A 19,939-nucleotide genomic window follows, 5' to 3' on the forward strand; every position below is an offset into this window, starting at 1 on the left:
ACCGCTATTTGTACCAAATCCAGTGTGTGTGAGGGAGGAGGCTGGGGACGGAGGCCGAGGAAGAAAAAACGAGGATAATCTGCACCTTTGTTTGCCTTCCCAAACATACACCCACGCATACCCACACAAAGAGTTTAAAGTGCTGGTGTCATTTGTTTTGACCCCACCACCACTTTGCATATTGTGGAAATCTACCTAGAGTAAACTGGCTGGGGGCTTTCGTGGTTTTTTGTTTTGTTTTGTTTTGTCTTGTTTTGTGTTTTTCCCAAGGGATGTTCTCGATTCGGTTCAACACAGGAATCGAGTGCTGCTGCGTCAGGCACAGAGCATTTCAATTTAACCGTTTGTTTCATCTTGAGGTTTTTGTTTTCTGTTTGTTACTTATGTGACTCCCTCATTCCTGCAGTCTTCAGTACCCAAGGAATGGATCTGAGGTACCAGGCCACCTGCCCCGGGGGGGTGGGGTGGGGAGGGGGGCGGGGAGAAGGCTCGCTCCCGGGGCCCACGGGAAAGCCATTCTTGGACGTACCTGGGAGGATGTGCGGCTGACACGAAGCCTCCAGCAACTGGGGGACACCATCCCCGAAGAGTAAAGTGGGAGGCGCCCCGGCATTCTATCGCTTCTTTTCCCACCTCCCGGCTTCCCTTGGTTCAACTTTACTCCTTCGTGGAGGAAGGGGACCGGGCTCTGGCCAGGACGACTGCAGCCCCCCTGGGCAGTGGGGGGGGGGGGGTGCCCCGGTCTCGCCAGCGTTAAGTGAATGCCCACAGAATGCCACTCACACGGCGGGGATGTCTTTGTCCCCGGAGGCCTCTCCATCTGACCCCATCCTGAGAAGTGGTCTCCCTGAGTGCAGTGTAAGAGAGCCCTTGCCCCACTCTCGGGGCCCGGGGAGGGGGGGGAAGGAGGGAAGCCCGAGGACGGAGGGATCCACACCTGCGGCTCCCTGGGACTTGCTCTGTCATCTGACCTGGTTCTCCTCTCGCATGGGCCACCGGTGTCCGCGAGCCCCAGGACCCCCTCGCTCCCAGGAAGGGAAGCAAGAAGGGGTTGGTGCTTCTTGCCAAAGCTGTTACACCTGCAGTCCCACGCGTCTAGATGCTCTGATCAGTAGAGGTTCTCTACCTCTGCTTAAATCATTCCAATGAGCAAAAAACCGTTTCAAAGTAAACAATTAAATTGAAATGGTGATGGGTGCCACAGGAATGCTTCAATGGCGGCTAAAAAAAAATTTTTTTTTTAAAAGCCTAAAACAATCCACAAAGGACTTCTAAGTGAGCATTTGCTACAAATCAACTCTAAACTGACAAATACGTTGGGGGCGGGGGACTGGGAGTGGTTAACGGAGTCAGGAAAATCCACAACAGCTTCGAGTGGCAGAACGCTATGGTTCTTCTGTATCTGCAACAGATAGTAGAAAACAGAGTTCTTCATCCGAAAGGCTGTGCGGGTTCTCTCGACCTCCTGGCGGGACACGCGGTCCATAGCTTACACTGAATTATGACAGTAATTTAAATATTCCTAAGAAGAGCTGAAGAAATCCATTTCATACTTTTTGCATGACTTCAAGTTTACAGTTCCTGCCGTTCCGTTCCATATTAGCAGACCCCAAAGACATGCATTCTGCGGAGAAGGCACGGCTTGAAATGCTATTAAGGAAGATTGCTGTTTTCGAGTGGGCCAGGTGGCCAGACCCCATTCGACAGCCCATCCATCAGGGACAGCAAGCCAATCCGGGAAGGGGGTGGGGGAAGAAAAATACGGGTGAGAGACACCTGATTGCACATTTTCTCACTTGCTGACTCATCCAGGAGATTTTGGAGCCTGGGGCAAAGCAGGGCTTTCCCAAGGGCGCCTGCGACTGTGCGTTTAGACAAATAAACGAAAAAAAAATTTTTTTTTAAATTCATTAAAATGTCAGCTTTGTTTTGAAGTTTGTAGTTTACTTCATGATACTATCTCGGAGGAAGAAGGCAGGAAGGGACAACACTGCATGACAGATGTTCTGGTTCCATAATAAAAAAATATTGGTTTATAAGGGGAGTTCACACAATGCATAATCAACTACACATAAAATCTTCCACCAGTGGGAGCTTTTCCAAATCGTAAGCATCGAAGAGATCGCTGATGCCTTCTTCCTCCCCAAGGCTTAGGAGATAGTCTTCTTGGAGCAGGGGGGGCAGTAAGTTCACAAATGGTCCTTCCAGGTTGGAAGGAATTTGGTCCTCAGTCTGCTGTAAGAGGTTGGCTGGGGAGGCCAAAGGAGAAAGGTTCGCCATAGAAATTGAACAATCGCTATGTCCTGAGTTGGTTGAAGCCAAGTCTGAAAGGGGGAAAAAGAAATGGGGGAAACAGAAAAATAAATTAGGAGCAAATCGAATCGACTTTTTAGAAGAATATGCACGTCACTGTTATAAGAGCATGCGCCCTCTGCTAAGGTTGATCAGAACGACACTGCGGTCCAGACCACCTCGTGCTAACTGTTCACAGCGACGGGCTGCCTTTCTCTGTTCTGGTCTAACTCATTCATCTTTTGAAACGTCCACTGTTAGCAAACAAGACTACAAACCATTTCAAAGATTACAGGCTAACAAGTTCCAACACTTTGTTCTGCTATCAGTTAGTCACTATTTATTTATTGAGAGGGAGAGATCTTGAGTGGGTGAGAGGGGCAGAGGGAGAGAGACAGAATCTTAAGCAGACTCCACACGCATCACAGCATGAAGCCCGATGCAGGGCTTGATCCCACGACCCTGGGACCATGACCTGAACCAAAATCAAGAGTCATCGGATGCTCAACGGACTCAGCCACCCAGGTGCCCCCAGTTAGTCACTATTTAAAGGAAAAACAAAACAAAATATCAATAGTGAAACACTGGCTTCCTAGTAGGGCTCACTGATTTTAACTTAGCCTTTTTTCAACTACCTTTTAAAGATACCTCTAAAAACACATGTAATAAGACATATCCTCTTTGAAAGGGGGGGGGTCTTTCGTTTTACCATCTGAGGTGCTGTGTTTTTTGTTTTTTGCTCAGTATTAGATCAGAACCTATTCACGTAAATCACTCCTATTCTTGCTGCTATACTGGGAAAAGGTAGGAAGAAAAATTAAATACATGTCCCCCAGTCTGAAACTGAAAAGAGGGGAGCACTTAGACTCCCCCCCGGGGTTATTCCTCCCATGTCTTGTCCCCATCACACTGGGGTCGGGGAGGGAGGGTGGAAATTCAGTTACAACTTCTGTCAACAAAAGGCTTTTCTCTCCAAACTTGTTGCCTTTCAGTGTCGCTGATGATTCACCCCAACAGCTCACAGCTTCACTCCGCACTTGAGTTGGTTTTCTAAAACACTAAGCAAATGGTTTCCGCTGATTGCAAAAGCCTGAGGGACTCCATCCGAGGGTGGAGGAGTCATTTGCTCAAGATCATTATTTTATTCTGTAACCAGTCCCAATGCCTTAAAAAAAAATTACCTTAATAACGTTTAATAACAAAAGTTTTCATTTCTTGCCTAGACGTGTGGTTCTGACACAGGATCCTTCCAATGACCTTCATTTTTAACATAGTTTCCAAATGAAAAAGCTGGATTTTTACCTTTGGAAGGGGGTTTCGGGATATTCCCATTGTGGTCTTGGTTGTTTGTTTTCATTGGACTGTGTGTTTCTGTCTCTTCTGGACACAAATATACCTCAATGGGCCCTTGGGTACTTGCCAAATGTATTTGTAGGCTCTATAAACAGAAGAAGTGAGAAAAGTCCAAACTGAAAAATGAAAGCTACAGTAATTATCATCTAAAAATGGAAAGTAAGGGTAATTTTCATTCTTTATTTTGCTTCTTCACTGGTAGCCCACTCCGATCAAAAGCAGGGGTCAGCAAACTGCAGCCCGAAGGCCAAATCCAGCCCATCAATTGGCTTTGTAAATAAAGTTTTATTGGCATAGAATCATGCCCATTCCCACGGTTTATGGATTGCCTCTGGCTTTTTTTTTTTTTCCCCTCATACTATCATAATGGCAGAGTTGTGCAGTTGAGTTGTCCCAACAGAGACTTATGGCTCACAAGTCCAAAAATATTTACTGCCTGGTCCTTTAACTTTTTTTTTTTTTTAACGTTTACTCACTTTTGAGAAACAGAGACAGCATGAGTGCGGAAGGGGCGGGGGGGCGGGGGTACACAGGCTCCAGGCTCTGAGCTGTCAGCACAAAGCCCAACGTGGGGCTCGAACTCACGAACTGTGAGATCATGACCTGAGCTGAAGTCGGACGCCCTACTGCCTGATCCTTTATAAAGAAAAAGTTTACTGACCCCTGCCCTAGAGGAGGTGAACTGTGCTCTTTAAATATATTGCTTCTATGCAAACTATTAAAAGGTCTTTTAAATATTCCATAGACAGTATTTCCATGTTGTTTTTCCTATATGGCAGGGCTTTTTCTTTTTTTTTAACGTTTATTTATTTTTGAGACAGAGAGAGACAGAGCATGAACGGGGCAGGGTCAGAGAGAGGGAGACACAGAATCTGAAACAGGCTCCAGGCTCTGAGCGGTCAGCACAGAGCCCGACGTGGGGCTCGAACTCACGGACCGCGAGATCATGACCTGAGCTGAAGTTGGACGCTTAACCAACTGAGCCACCCAGGCGCCCCTGGCAGGGCTTTTTCATGTGAACTTTAATAACCACTGGATGAATAGCATTCTTACGTGATAGGAGCAGAGTTTAATAAGAGAATACGGCACACTAACATCTAAAATTCTTCTTCATCTGGGTCACAGAGCTATTAATATCATTTAAGGTGAGAACTGTACCCTAGATGGGAGCTTGCAAATTTCATTCTCTTATTTTCTATGCATTTCCTTTTTGTTACATTTCTTTATCTTATAGTTACAGTCCAGGCCTATATTAGTGAAGATTATCTGAAACCAATCAGAAAAACATGCTCCCTACTTTCTTCTAATATTCTAGTCTATCAATTCAGCCACAGCCTTATGTGATTTCTTAAAAGTAAACATGTTATAAAAGATAAATTCTGAAAATGTGCTAAGATATGTTGGGGGGTTACTTTTTTTTGTTTTTTAATTGGGGAGATACAAGGCGCCCGGCTAGCTCAGTCGGTAGAGCATGGGACTCTTAATTGGGGAGATACATTAAAGCATTTATGCCTCTACTCCTGGGGGTCCAGGGCAATCAACATAAAATTCCCCAATGGTTCAAATCAGTCAGAACCACCAGATGATAGAGAAACAAAAAGTACAAGAGGGACAGGGAGCCATACACCAAGTTCAATGCTGCTATGTTAAATTTGATTTCTGGGGGACTCCATGCATAATGAACTGTTGAAATGTTTTTTATTTTTTTTTTTATTTACATTTATTTATTTTTGAGAGACAGAATGAGACAGAGCATGAGTGGAGGAGGGGCAGACAGACAAGACACAGAATCCAAAGCAGTCTCCGGGCTCTGAGCTGTCAGCACAGAGCCCGACGCGGGGCTTGAACCCACGAGCTGTGAGATCGTGGCCTGAGCCGAAGTCAGACACTTAACCGACTAGCCACCCAAGTGCCCCTGAAATGTTTTTTAAAGTTCGGGCTAAGTAAAATAGATGGGAAAGAAGTATCCAGTTTTTCAGAGGATACACCCTTTGTCCATGACTCCACGATTCCTTAACTTCAAGCATTCCAGAAAGATCTCTGCAGATGAACAAAGATGTTATCTCCTTACCTCTATTGGGTCAGGCACTTCAAGTCTTGTTTCTGGAGGGGCTTTGACAACTATAACAGTTTGGTCTTTAAGGCCACTAATTTTTCGAATATCTTGATATGTAACGTAAGCTAACGTAGGGAGTGTTAAGGAAATCTTCCAGTGAATTGACTCAGATGTAACCATTTAGAAGACAAAAGAACAGATGCAAGGAAAAATTTTATAAAGTATTTTTATGACTTGGAAGAATATATCAGCGTCTCCGTCTAGATCTTTAAATATATGGGATCTCCCGTGAATCTTCTGGTTGATATTCTACACAAGACAAATACACAGCTTTTTCCTGCCCATTTCTAAAAAGCCCATGGCTACTTAAAACATCAAACACAGAAACGGAATAGTTAAACTATCCAAAGAAAACCAAAACCCAATTTGTTCAGGGATTTCCTAGCCAGGTTCCTCTGGAGCACAGACATTCTATACACTTCAGTGAAAAGTGTTCTGTCACTCAAACTGAGTGATGGCAGTTCCCAATTTACAGGGGGGAAAAAAAAGTAAGTTCTAATACCCATATATTTTCTGAAACTCCAGTAACTTCTATCTGCTGCTTGACTATTAGCAAATGTCAGCAGCCACCCAAATGAATGAGTGAGTAGCAAACAGATCTTTTGGTGGAAGAATTCAGAAGACTGCTCAGGCAGACAGCCCGTATTCTTAAGGGCACCCGGGCTGTGGGTGATTATACACTGCCCATTGATAAGACTGTCATTATTTCTCTGTTACAAAAATCATCCTTTGTAGGATATTATTAACTGTCAATATTTCAGTGTTCACAAGGAGGAGAAAAGCAGCTTTCCAAGGCTCTGCCACTGAACAAACTTGAGAAACACTGCCGTTAGAAGACAGAGCAAACAGTATTTCAGTACCCTTGCTAATGACTTCTACTCACTGAACAATTCTTTTGAGTGCCCTGGCAGGCAAACCTGAGAGGATATCATGAAAGAATATGGTACTTACTACATGATAAAAGTATTCACGCAAGCTTGCCTAGAGAGACACGTTCTTACTCGGCAGTAAAAGAACTCACGTAGCTCTCTTCTACAAGGCACACGGAGTGACATAATTAATGTACAATGTCTTCTAGCCTGTTGCATTTTTTATGTTAGCCCACAAAAAATGCCTAGGATAAAACAGCAAATCACAACTCAATGAAGGCCTTTCTGCAGGTAATGTAATACAGCACATAGAGTCAATGATCTGACATGTTTAATACAGAAATAGGGTTGAGAGAGCCAGGAGGAAATGTCTCTTAGAACAGTGGACTTTTATTAGAAATTGAAGGAAGCTAAGGAACGTGCTGCGCAGAGTTAAAGCACATTCACTTCATATCTGTATATACTTTCAGGGGCATCTTCATAGACTATCTTCTTTAAGTCTGAACGGTTCAGACAACGGCTAATTCGGTGCTGAGCTTGATGGGACAAGCTCATGTGGGAGTCCAGGTCTTAGGTCCCCATTTATTTCATCAAGAAAGCAAACTGACTGTTGTGAATTTTTACCGAGAACGCTGGGGGAACTGACAGCCAGGTACCTATTCCACAGCCCACTGTCAAAAAAAGCTGTGCGACAAGAACTTATTAAAAACTCATCTACAATTACTCAACATGCTGCAGGAAGGAAAGTTTCAACACATTTGTGAACAAGCTGTACCACATTCGGAACTGAGTGGCGAATTGAAATAAATTGTGCAAACACATTTTCTAATCTTACAAATTTAAAAGTACTTCCACTGTGGCTCCCTCCTGAATTTGCTTTTTTGGGTTAGCAGCTCCCCGCAAGGAAGCTTTCAGTTTCCGGAACAATGGCCCCAGAGAAAGCTAATGTAGGGGACCACGCCGTAAGCTACACATTGCAGAGGGCTGTCAATCATGGACAACCACCCCGTCTCTTCCTCCACGGGGCTCCCGACTAAACAATGAAGGAAGCAGCCCCACTAGAGTTATTCTGCGTTCTTTCCTGATAAACCCACTCTGGCCACCACCGGGGGTTCAAATCATCACACCTCTTCTCCATGTCACTAATCATCAGCTGACAAGATGAATCTTTCGGTCAACAGAAAGCGAACGATCACAGTAGCAAAATACTGCCCGAATTGGAAAATGTATGTCCCCACACCCTCCAAGGGGAAGCTTATCAGCCATAAAGGGTAATGTGGAACGATCACAAGTGGGGAATGCAGATTAGAGATGGGGTGTCTTAAAACATTGGCTTTGTCTTCTTCTAGAAACTGAGAATATTGCAAGATCTTCTTGTCAACATAATGAAGTAATCTTGCTCCCTTCTTGCTGGAAGGGGGGATGATGAACAGTAAGTTTTCCCATGATGGCCAACAGATTGTCAGCCAGTTGACAAGAACTGGCTTTAAAAAATTTTACTTCCAGAGACTAATGTCTGTAGATGAATGGATAAATTGAGATGTCGCAGGCCTTGGGGCCGGGGGTGGGGGTGGGTGCTTCTGAAATCTTGGTGCTATGAATCAGCATTAACGCATGGGAGAAGTTATAGTGTGGTTTTTCTCTACTCTCTTTATTCCTTCAGCTGTAGCCCAGATTCAACAAATTCCGATCGCTCCAATATCTGATGAAAAGAAAATAGAATGTGAGAACCCCAACAGTGACAGCTCACGCCCACCAGAAATCTGGGGAGCCAAAGATGAATCTGCTGGGTGTTGTCATTAATATTAACACCGACACCTTACGTGTCTTATAATAGTGCTGCCTTACGCTATGAGTGTGTCCATATGTCCCAACCACACATAAATAACATGCTTAAAAAAACAAAAAAAAAACCCCCAAACCAGTCACCACCCAGCTATCAAAATAGATAGGAGAAGATACTGTCCGGTGACTATCTTTCCATAAATACGGAGTTCTAAAACCAAGATAAGTGGATTTACACACACACACACATGCACACACATATACATGGGCTTGGGTGAAACCAGAGTAAAATTCTACCTGTGCCTAACAGTCAGCCTGTCAACTCTCGATGTAATCTAGAAGGCGCTAACCCCCAAGGAACAGGTGACACAAAGGATATCTTTGATTCTCTGAATCCTCGGTTAGCAGTTTGAGGTCCAGGGTGCAGGTTTGGATCAGCTCATCTAATTTCTTCTCCTCCTGGCTGAGCTCGGTCACTTCCTTCGACAGGCCTTGACACTGGGCCAGCATGCCCCCGTCCTCAGACAGACTGCAGCCCCTGGAAACCGAAACACAGACTCATCATGGCTGCTGGGGGGGACCAGAGGTGGGGGTGGAAGGGAGGGAAGGGAGAAGTGGTCTTTTGAGTAAATGTCTCCTCTTTTTTTTTAATTTTTTAAAATGTTTATTTAGTTTGGAGAGAAAGAGAGAGTGAGAGAGAGAGAGAGAGAGAGAGAGAGAGAGAGGAGCAGAGGCAGGGAGACACAGAATCCGAACCAGCCTCCAGCTCTGAGCTGTCAGTGCAGAGCCCAACGCAGGGTTCAAACTCATGATCCGTGAGATCATGACCTGAGCTGAAGTTGGATGCTTAACTGACTGAGCCACCCAGGCGGCCCTAAATGTCTCCTCTTGACACAGGTCACGCTGCTTGTTAGCCAATTGTTAAAATCAGAGCATTTATACACCTATTTTTTTTTTTCTCCACACCGTCCTTCACCTCTCACACCATAGAAACTAAGTGGGGGAAAAAAAAAAAACAACAAAACACAACAACCCAAAATCCAACACTGCTATTTTCAGGTTTCTTTTCTCCAGAGGAGGCCTGTTTCTTCAGAAGCCTCCAATTCAAAGGGCGAAAGGAGGGCCTCCTCCCTGCCACATGCCTCCTGGGGGGAAAGAGAAAGAGAGGGGGAAGAAGGATGGAGAGACATAGCGAGAAAAATTTGAAAGAAAAGATGAGGAGTGGTTCAAAATTCAACAAAATATCATCCGAAAAGTACAAAAGACCTAGGTAGTTTCTGAGGGCCTTATACCAACCACCGACAAGGAAAAGGAGGTTAAGGGAACGGATCTGTGTGCTGTATGGGAGAACAAAGGCCACTACCCAACAGGCCAAAATGGGTCACCGAGTCGTCACAAAATCCCAAAAAAGTACAAAAAGTTACCCGCTCATCTTATCGTGTCTGAGGTAGTATTTTTCCAAAGCTACCCTCTAAGAGGTTGGTTCCTTCCCACAACGCTTTCAAAGTTTCTTCTAAAATAGAGGCTCTTCAGGCGCCCCGTCTAATAATTCACGAGCGGCATGATCATACGTGTAATCACACGTGTGGGTGGTAAGTGTTAACATCCCTGCTTTCCAGAAGGAACCGAGGCAACTAAGTCTTGCCTCAGTTTACTCAGAAAGTGAGGTGGCCTGCTGGTCGAGCCACGGCTAAGGATAATGTGGCAATGGTGTATACACACGGATGTGTTAACACACAGCGGTCGTTCGCTTCCAAATGCCTGTTAGAGACGAGCCAACGACACGCGTGAGCAGCCTTTAGATTTGCCACGGGAGCACACACGTGGGCATCGCCACAGCAGATGAACGGCATCTTCCTTGACATCTGCAGGCCCCCCCCACCCCCCGCCCCCCCCACTGAATCCCAGGATCCCCTGGCTTGAGGCTAATCAGGCTTTTCGTCTCTGAAAGTATCTAAAGAGAAGGGCTCTGTGCAAAGAGGCTCTGAACTTCTGACAAAGGACCTGCTTGAGGGGCAGGGAGAAGGGGACCTCGGAGACGGAGTGTGGGCGTGGACGTGAGACCTGGGACCGGGGCCCGTGGCTCGTACTCACATCCACTGCACGTTGTTTTTCGACTTCTTCTTAATGAGGTGGATGCCTTCCAGCACGTTGGTGATGTCATAGATCCTTCTCTTCTGCACCTTCAGTACCTCCGCTGCCTTGTTCAAATCCAAGACCCCATCAGGGGACTGGCTCAGTAGCTGAATGAACTTCTTGGTGAGCAGACCAAGGGAGGTGTCATACCGTGTTTTTTCTGAGGGAGATTTTGGAGCTTAAAGAAAAACAAAAGCCGAGCGGGTGGGGGTGGGGGGACAGGGAAGGGGGAGAGGTAAAGAAATGAAGGGTTTCTTTGCAGGTAGGCAGGCCCTCTTTCCCGCTGCAGCCCAAGTATTAGTGTTGAAGCAAAGCTGTTGCTGTCGTGTTTTGGTAAGTTACAGAAAGCTATGAAATTGCTTTATTAGAAAAGGAAGGGGGCGCCCGGGTGGCTCAGTCGGTTGAGCATCCGACTGGGGCTCAGGTCATGATCTCGTGGTTCACAAGTTTGAGCCCCGCATCGGGCTCCAGGCTGACAGCTCAGAGCCTGGAGCCTGCTTCGGATTCTGTGTCTCCCTCTCTCTCTGCCCTTCTGTTTTACACTCTGACTCTGTCTCTCTCTCTCAAAAATAAATAAACATAAAAAAAAAAAAAAAGAAAAAGAAAAGGAAGGGACAGGACAAGTTCCTGTTTGATTATAAAGCGTTTTAGTGTGAATTTCTCAGGAGTTTCTACTTTGGCTTCCCCTCCTCTCTGGGTCTAGTGAAGAATCCCACACATAGTAGGTATTCAACAATATCTGTTGAATTAATGAAAAAGCACGATAGCCTCAGGGGAGCAGCACATGGGGAGCCTAACCTGATGGGGCCAGGCTGCAAAGTCTCTCTAGCGTTTCATGACGGGCTCAGACAGACTCAATTTAACTGGCTTTGCAGTCTCCTCTGTGTGTGTGTGTGTGTGTGTGTGTGTGTGTGTGTGTGTGTGTGTGTGACATGATGGGCTCAGACAGACTCAATTTAACTGGCTTTGCAGACTCCTCTGTGTGTGTGTGTGTGACTTATTCACCACTTTTTCAAATAATGCTTCAAGTGGATGAAGAATACTGAAACTGCCTTTCAGTGGAATCGCCCCATCCCTCTTGAATGCAATGTCCTTATTCAATATCGTGTTTACTCTCTCACAGGTGCACAGGTCAAGGCTTTCGCTGAGCATTACACACCGTTTGTGGACTGCCTCATTCATAAACTCCATGAGAGGAGCGAACAAAGTCTAATTTAGCATCTATGTTAAATGCCAAAGACATAAAGGACTGTTTAGCTGTTTTCAACCTACTTTTTTCTCTCTCCCAGAAAAAGCAATCGATGGAAAGGAAAACTAGCTGCAGTGTATTAGTGTCGGTCAATTCTTACACTGCCTTCCGCTGAGTTAGAGAGATTCAGGCTGGCGCAGACATCCCCGACCCTGGCGCGGTTTGTCTACCCCCAGTTAAGCCTGCTCTCCAAAGTCATGTCTGTTAAGGAAAGTTAAAACTAAATTTGATTATAGAATGGTGTAGAATTTAAATTTGTATAGAATACAAAGAACTTGTATTCCGAGTGGAAAAGTGAAACCACACACATTCAAAGAGGCCCCCCCCCCCCGAATCAGTATTCAGGTCCCGAAGTGACTCGAAACCCTTTGCGGGGCATCTGCAGACACTGTATTTAATTTTCTGGATAGGAACAGAGAGATGAAAAAGGACACAACATGCCAGCATTATTCACACCTTGGCATCCTCTCAGCCACAAGCTTTGAAAGGTGGGAAGCCCACACCAAGGAGAATATGAGATGAGAGCATCCTTACTTTTTGGACTATCTGGACTTCGAAGTGCAGCTCTTCCTTTGCCCTTAGGGGTTTTTAAGCCATCGGAGAGGTACTGATGACCGCTTTCTCCCAGCTCCAGCCTTCGCTTGGCCTGCAATGTGAAAGCACAAGCGTTGGTCACTGGGCACGTGGGCAATCACAAGGAGCGGGGCTGTCTGTGACCTGTCCCTGCCAAGGGCTGCGGGCACCTGCCAGCTCTCAGGCCTCTGCTCTGCCGCACTCGGGGCCCTGGCCCGCCCCACAGCCAGGTTCTGGGGCCAGGGGCCGGGCTGTCACGTCAACTCTCTTCACCTGCAACGGATTACCCATCAGATGCAGGACATAGCCAGTGGTCCTGTAGGATTAGGATCAGGAGCCACCTTGTTGGTTCGTTCGTTCGTTCGCTCATTCATCCATTCATTCATCCAACATACGTGCCACGCGTGGGGCAAGACACTAAGACGACAGCAGGCATCTCGGAACATAAACTCACTTTTCCCCTGCAAAACTTTGCCGCCGACCTCATCTCTAATCTGGGCAGGACCCCCTTCCTTGTGCTCCCGCAAACACTCTGCTTATTTGTATCCTCCACTTATTACATATAAGGGTTATTTTACTTCTCTGTGTCTCATTTCCTTTAAGGCAGGGACCACTTATCTTTGTATACCTAGTGCTTGGCACAGAGCCTGGGTTTCTGTAGGTGTTCAATCACTCTGTCTCTCTCTCTCTCTCTCTATTTATATTCAATGCGAGAGCGATTGAACAGTAACACAACTAGTCACAGACTACAAATGGTCATTCACCAGAATAACAAATACTGCAAATGTCCCTGGTATTACTGTCTCCAATTCTGTCATCACACCTGACGCGTGGAGGTCTTCAAGTTTTTAATTTGATCTAATTTCACTACAAAAATATCCACCTAGTGTCTACGCACTGGGCACTGGGCTTAGGGCACACAGGTGAAAGCCAGATAGGTTAAGAGTCCCTGCCTCCCTAGCGCGTAGAGTCTGAGAGGAGACAGATCACTGAAGTAAGTAATTACTGTGTGCCAACGTCTGGGTGTGACAGGTGTTCAGACAGGAAGGGTACCGACTGGACACCCCACAGGGCCATGTGTCTCTAGGCTCATTTCTGGGGCAGATCCACCTAATGAGGAGATACACAAGTTCATAGAACTCCTCAGGACATAGAAACAGAAGTAAGAGCTTCGCCGGCTTCTCTGTAGGAAGTGATCAGTTCATCTCGTTCTGGTCACTACAGTGGCCACAGCCGCGTGTGGCTCATCTGAATCAACATGTGCTCTAGGTGTCCAATGCACACCGGATTCTGAAAACGTGCCACCCCCCAAAAGGGCAAAACCCATCACCAACTGTTTTTATATAGATTACATGCTAAAATGATATTTTGGCTTTCTAAAATATTATTAAATCAGACAGTATTAAAATGATTATTTCACCTGTTTCGTTTCATATGTATTTTTACTATGTGGCTTGCATTTGTGGCACATATTAGCTTTCCTTTTTTAAATTAAATGTTTGTTTTTAACTAATTAAGTAATAAAATAAAAATAATTTTAAAATGCTATTTTTTAAAATTTAATGTTTATTTATTTTTGACAGAGAGACAGAGCGCAAGTAGGGGAGGGGCAGAGAGAGAGGGAGACACAGAATCCAAAGCAGTTTCTAGGCTCCAAGCTGTCAGCTCAGAGCCTGACGCGGGGCTCGAACCCACGAGCCTTGGGATCATGACCTGAGCGGAAGTCGGGCGCTTAACCGACTGAGCCACCTGGGCGCCCCACGTGTTATCTTTCTGTTGGGCAATGCTGGGCTGAAGTTCACTCTCAAGGCCTAGGAACGACGTTCAGCAAATTTCTTAACTTCATCTTCCCCTCCCAAATATTCTGTCAAATCCTCGTGTGAGCCTGTTTTGGTTGGCCTGGCAAACACTCTCTTCATTAGGTAAAAGCCTCTGATTGTCTTTGGGGAGCACCCCCCTCCCTGTGCCAGCACAGGCACATCTGTGCACACAGGTGACCTGGGCCTGCCTGATCTTTGTGTTCCATCCTCCCCTCCCCCACAGTGACTGGGCCGGATGGCACATGACCAAACCTGGGTGAACAAAGGCCAACCCAGGAATTTTTCTGGAACCACTGGCAAGAAGGGGTTGTGCCTTCCCAGTAAGGTTGACAGTAGCCAGAAACTACCCGACAACAGAGGCTCTAGAGGGGCAGGTGGAGTGAAGACGCGGAGAGAATGGGGTCTAAGGCCATCACTCAAAACTCTGAATCAAGTCATATGCTGGGGACAACAGCTGGTCTTTCCCCAGACTTCTCAGTGGCATTAGCCAATCAAAGCCTCAGTGAAGAGCGGCAGGGTGAGTGGGTCACTTCTTGCGGCCTGCAGGACGTTACCACTGATAGAGGCAAGCTTCATTTGAGGCTCACCTAGAAGTAGAGAGGGGAACAGCTTTGCTCTGGAGGCTTTTTCTCTCCGCAGAAAGCCATCCAAGAGGTACACCGCTGTATTCTTTCCATGTTAAGGTCCCCAGCAGGGAGTCAAATGGGAGACCCAGAACTCTTGGGCTCCTAAGTCTGTAAACTCTTCCTGAACACTCGCAATAAAGAATTGCTCACTGGCCAGGGGCCTGGGGGCATATTAGTTTTCCCTCCCCCATCCAGGCTACTGTTCCAAATTGCTTTGAGGCGAAGACCCATGGAAAGCAGTAAGCTTGTAGGCTGGGGAAATTCCCAGAGATCTGTTGCTAAGAAACGGAGATCTAACTTCAAGGACCAGGACTAGGCTGGTTGTGTGACTTTGGAGAGTTGAACCAATCTAAATACTTGATGGAAAATCTACTAAATCTTAAGGGCACTTCTACTGCCAGAGAATCCTTAAGTCCTAGAATCCTCACGATCTAGGAGATCTCAGCTTCTAAGGGGATAGATCACCAAGCCTATACATCTACGCCAAAAAGAAATGAGCTGCGGAAGAAGGGCAGCCCCAGCAAATCCTCCTGGAGGGTAGAAATTGGGGGCGGTCATATAGGCTACACGAGCTATTCCTGCGGAGTAGGCGTGACAGGCTTTGAGAGGTGATCACTGCGTCATTTTCCTTTTCCAGATGGACGTTTCTGCCAGGCTATCCTGTTAGCATTCCTCCGCACTGTAGGGGAAGGGGCTGAACTGGATCTGAGATGAACACACAGTAGTCCTTAGGACTTATAGGTCGCAGACCTGAGGACGGGCACACTAACTGGAATCTCTCCGGGGAAAGAGCTGGCTGAACATTTGATACATCATGGAGCAGCATTACCTTAACAAATTTAGGTGCACGTGCTTGGTAAAAACAAACACACACACAAACAAACAACTACATGGGAGGTTTTAAACAGTACGGGCGGTCTCTGCTCACACCAGGACAGATGGAACTCTCTCTCCCATCAGCTCAAGTTTTGTTTCTTATGAGTGTGCCCATCTCCCTGAACTGTTGAGTTCTTCTGTTTATAAAGAGATCTTCATATCACATGGCCCCTATCAGTAAAGCAACTCATCTATCTGGTGCTCAGCGGAAGGCCCAGCCATCTGGTCCCAAGTAGGAATGAAGGCTGGATGGGCGAGAGGTTACGTAGTTCGCCCACGTGGCATCTTTCTGAGGTATTACCAAGTGTGGCTTTTATTATAAATGAAATAGGTGCTAATTTTAGAACGTCAACCCAAACTAAGATGTTGTAATGTTAAATTTCTGAAAAAAAAAATTAAAAAAAAATTATATGTATATTAGTAATAACTGTCAGGCAGCCAAGCAGTGGGCTGGGGCGGGGGGGAACATCCATAGTTTCTGCCCATCTGGCATCTGTGGACCCTATTTTTGCCTTCGGGGAAGAAACTTCTCCATAATTCTTAGTTCAGGTGGTTTCTTTGTCTCTAAGCCTGATCAGCAAAAACCCTGACACTGCTCAACATCTTAGGCTGGCCCTTCCCATCGAGGGTTCAAAGGTGAGTGTTGTAACCTGGGCCCACCAATCAGCGTATTCCAGTATCCCTTGGCTAATGGGCCTATGATCAAAGCAGGAGAATCGGCCAGTGTGGGACTTTTGTTAGAAACGACGGGGAAAGTACTGGGTTCTTTTCACTGGGAGTTATTAGTAGGAAGTCAGCCTGGGGCTACCTGGGAACTGAGCCAACATGGAAGTAAAGAGCTGGAGAGACTGAGTCCCAATGCCTTCAAGTGAGGTGCTAGAAATAGCCATGACCAAAGGCAGGTCTACCCAAGACTTCCATTTTGTATGAACTAACCGATTCCCTTTTTTCGTAGAAGAAAACTGACTTCGGTGACCATTATTTGCAGCCTGGAGTCCCGATAGATCGAGCATGCTAGCATTAGCTAGAACTCAAGGGATATTTGAGTGCTCATAATGTATCATGCACCATGGTAATTACTTTTCACTTGATTATGTTATCTCCTTTTCACAACGTCCCTACAAGGTAGTTGTTGTTATTATTTCTCATTCTACGGGAGAAAACGGAGGTTTAGAATGCTCAAATAACTTTTCCAAGATCCCGCAGTCAGTAAATATGCCTACTCCAAACCCATGCTTATAACCACTTTAAGGATTGTGAAAAACTGCCACATGAAAATATTTGAAAAGTTATATTAAACTGATGCCATTTTACTTTATGATAAATTTAGAGCTTTATTTATTTATTTATTTATTTGAGAGAGAGAGACAGCACGCAACATCATGAGTGGGGTCTGGACAGATCTATCTATCTATCTTCTATCTATCAATCAAGAGAGAGAGAGAGAACCCCAAGTCAAGAGTTGGACAGTTGGGGTGCCTGAGTGGCTCAGTTGGTTAGGTGACCGACTTCAGCTCAGGTCATGATCTCACTGTTTGTGGGTTCGAGCCCTGCGTCAGGCTCTGTGCTGACAGCTCAGAGCCTGGAGCCTGCTTCGGGTTCTGTGTCTCCCTCTCTCTCTCTGCCCCTCCCCTGCTCGCACTTTGTCTCTCAAAAATAAATAGTTAAAAAAAATTAAAAAAAAAAAAAAACAAGAGTTGGACAATTGATTGTGCCACCCAGGCACCCCAAGTTATTTTATTCATGACTTTAAAAAAACTTTCCTTTACACAATAAAAGGAATATGGAAATTCAAACAGCACAAATGTGTCTATGAGGAAAGCAACTCTTTCTCCCACTCCTGATCCCATCCCCTTCCTCAAAGGCAAGACTACTAAGTTCCTTTGATCTCCTTTTAGACAATCTATGTGAATATATGTATACAGAGACCATTGCACTTTACAAAAAACTGTACACCAATGATGCATTTATTAACACAGGATGACCTTATTTTTCATAGCTACATAATGCCGGATTCATTAATATGCCACAACTTGTTTACTTAACCAAATACCTGCTAATGGATAGTCAGCACTCTTCTACTGTAAGCATTCATGATGGCACTGTGGGGTAGGTATCACTATGCCCACCTTGCACTGAGGCAGAGAAGGTAAGGGTTTACCTTAGTGAGTCATAGATACCAGGATTTGAGCCCACGACTTCCCTGGACTGATGGAAATGGCCCTCCTGTTGCCATAGCAACTTCTGGGCTACCGCGGCCAGACTGCCATCACAACGCACGTGTATGCTCCAGGCTTCCTCCCTGGACCATGAGCTCAGCTCTCAAGTAGCCTTGCACACGGCATGCACTCAGACAAATTCACTTATTTATTTTGAATGAACCAAGGAATAAATTCCCAAAGTCTCTTGGCAGGTAAGGCACAAAGCTCTGACATCACAAACCTGTAAGGTTTGTATGTATGTATGTGGAATGGACATATATATATACACACACATATGTGTGCATGCATACGCATACTTATGCTGGAGACTAATTGCTACATATTTGGGAAGATTTTCAAGAAACATATGGGGGAAAAATTAAAGTTGCAGAAGGACACATCTGAAGATTTTATAAGGGTAAAAAAACAATAAAATATAGACTTCACTCTAAAATTTTCCATGTATCCATAGAGGAAGACCCACATCAAATGTTAATGGAGGTTATCTCTGAGAAGTAAAATTAAATATGGGGTAATGACTTCATGTTTATAGTTTGTAAGATTTATTTGACAAAGCAATGTGTCTTTTTTTTTTTTTTTTAATTTTTTAATGTTTGAGAGAGAGAGAGAGAGTGTGAGCAGGGGAGGGGCAGACTGAGAGGGAGACACAGAATGCAAAGCAGGCTCCAGGCTCCGAACTGTCAGCACAGAGCCCGACGTGGGGCTCGAACTCACAAACCTTGAGACCATGACTTGAGCTGAAGTTGGACGCTCAACCGAGCCACCCAGGCGCCCCGAAGGCAATGTGTCTTTATACATACTAAAGTTATACCTAGCAATTCTACTCTTTGGAGTATATTCTGAGAACATTGATGTGGTTTCTAGGATTTGTCTATTGAAAACAGCACAGCTGTTTTCTTGAATATTTATATTTTTCCACCTATGTCCAACATAAATGCCCAATCAGAAGAAAAGTTCAGTAGGTTATTGTACATTTATATAATGGAAGGTTGTGCAATTAATGATATGCATCTATATATGTAAGTTTAAAAGAAAAGTAGGTGTGAATGTAAAATGTTATTTTTGTAGGGAAATTATACGCATAGGAAGAAACGATATCTAAGGCTATACACTAAATCGTTTAAGAGTATTAATCTTTGGGTGGTAGGATTACAGTGATTTTATTTTCTTCTTTCTAAATCATTTAAAAGTGATCATGGGTTCCTTGCATAACAAGACAAAAATTTCCATTGGAAGTTAAACAAAAGAAGGCTGCTGGCTTGGTTTTTAGACTGTTAAAAATCTTCTGTACCATTCAGTAGGTATGGGTATGAGTTCAAAGCAGAAATGGACTATACTACCAGAAGGGCATCCCCCCCTCACGGCGGGGAGGGAAGTGGTGTTCTTATCTACCATTTGGCTGAGCCACAGGAAAAGAATTAAATCAAGAAAAAGGCACGGCCTGCTGTCGTTCACAAACTGAACCCTAAAATAAACTCCTTTTACCCCCGTTAATAAGAGACCTGGGCAAAGGAAAGAACCAGATCCATGATACGTTTTGTTTCATGGCCAAAGACGAGGCAGGACGTTTTGAGCAGAGGACGAAGAGAAGTAAATATGGAGGCTAAAAAGATACGAGGGCCAGGTTAAGCTCCTTAGCGGAATGATCCAATGGAGAGAATCTCTAGTTTGAGACCAGGCCACAGATGAATCTCACTTGGGTTCTGGCCATCCTTAGGTCAGTAGGTTAGGGCAGGAGGATTTCAAGAAAGGAATTCCCAGTTTCCAGCTGTGACTACATACTAACACAATCTGGCTAACCATTTTAAAATCCATTAAATATTTATTAAATGCCTGCTGTGTACCCAGCCCTGCACAGGCAGGTGATTATAAAGGCAACATGGTGGTCCCTGCTATAAGAGAGGCTCCAGGCAAATAATGGGAAATGCATGAAGAATGCCACAATGAGCCCATGGCTGGGGGCAGGAAGGCAGGAAGGGGGGCTGGATGGAGAAGATGGTGGAGGTCTGGAGAGGGTGGAAA

At 45.2% G+C, this 19,939-nt stretch overlaps 1 protein-coding gene across 1 annotated transcript in view; it reads right to left on the bottom strand.

Moving 5' to 3' along the window:
• Positions 1-462: 462 nt before the first annotated feature.
• The window catches only part of E2F3 (E2F transcription factor 3), a 74,031-nt gene continuing 54,554 nt past the window's right edge, over positions 463-19,939 (bottom strand). The window contains exons 2-7 of the mRNA XM_042985614.1: positions 12,335-12,446; positions 10,510-10,711; positions 8,795-8,953; positions 5,717-5,831; positions 3,595-3,730; positions 463-2,324 (exon numbers count right to left, since the gene is read on the bottom strand). Coding sequence (XP_042841548.1) covers positions 2,062-2,324; positions 3,595-3,730; positions 5,717-5,831; positions 8,795-8,953; positions 10,510-10,711; positions 12,335-12,446 — 987 coding nt within the window. The 3' untranslated portion in view covers positions 463-2,061. The remainder of the gene's footprint in view (positions 2,325-3,594; positions 3,731-5,716; positions 5,832-8,794; positions 8,954-10,509; positions 10,712-12,334; positions 12,447-19,939) is intronic.

Source organism: Panthera tigris, chromosome B2 (assembly GCF_018350195.1).
Source record: "Panthera tigris isolate Pti1 chromosome B2, P.tigris_Pti1_mat1.1, whole genome shotgun sequence".
NCBI lineage: Eukaryota > Metazoa > Chordata > Mammalia > Carnivora > Felidae > Panthera > Panthera tigris.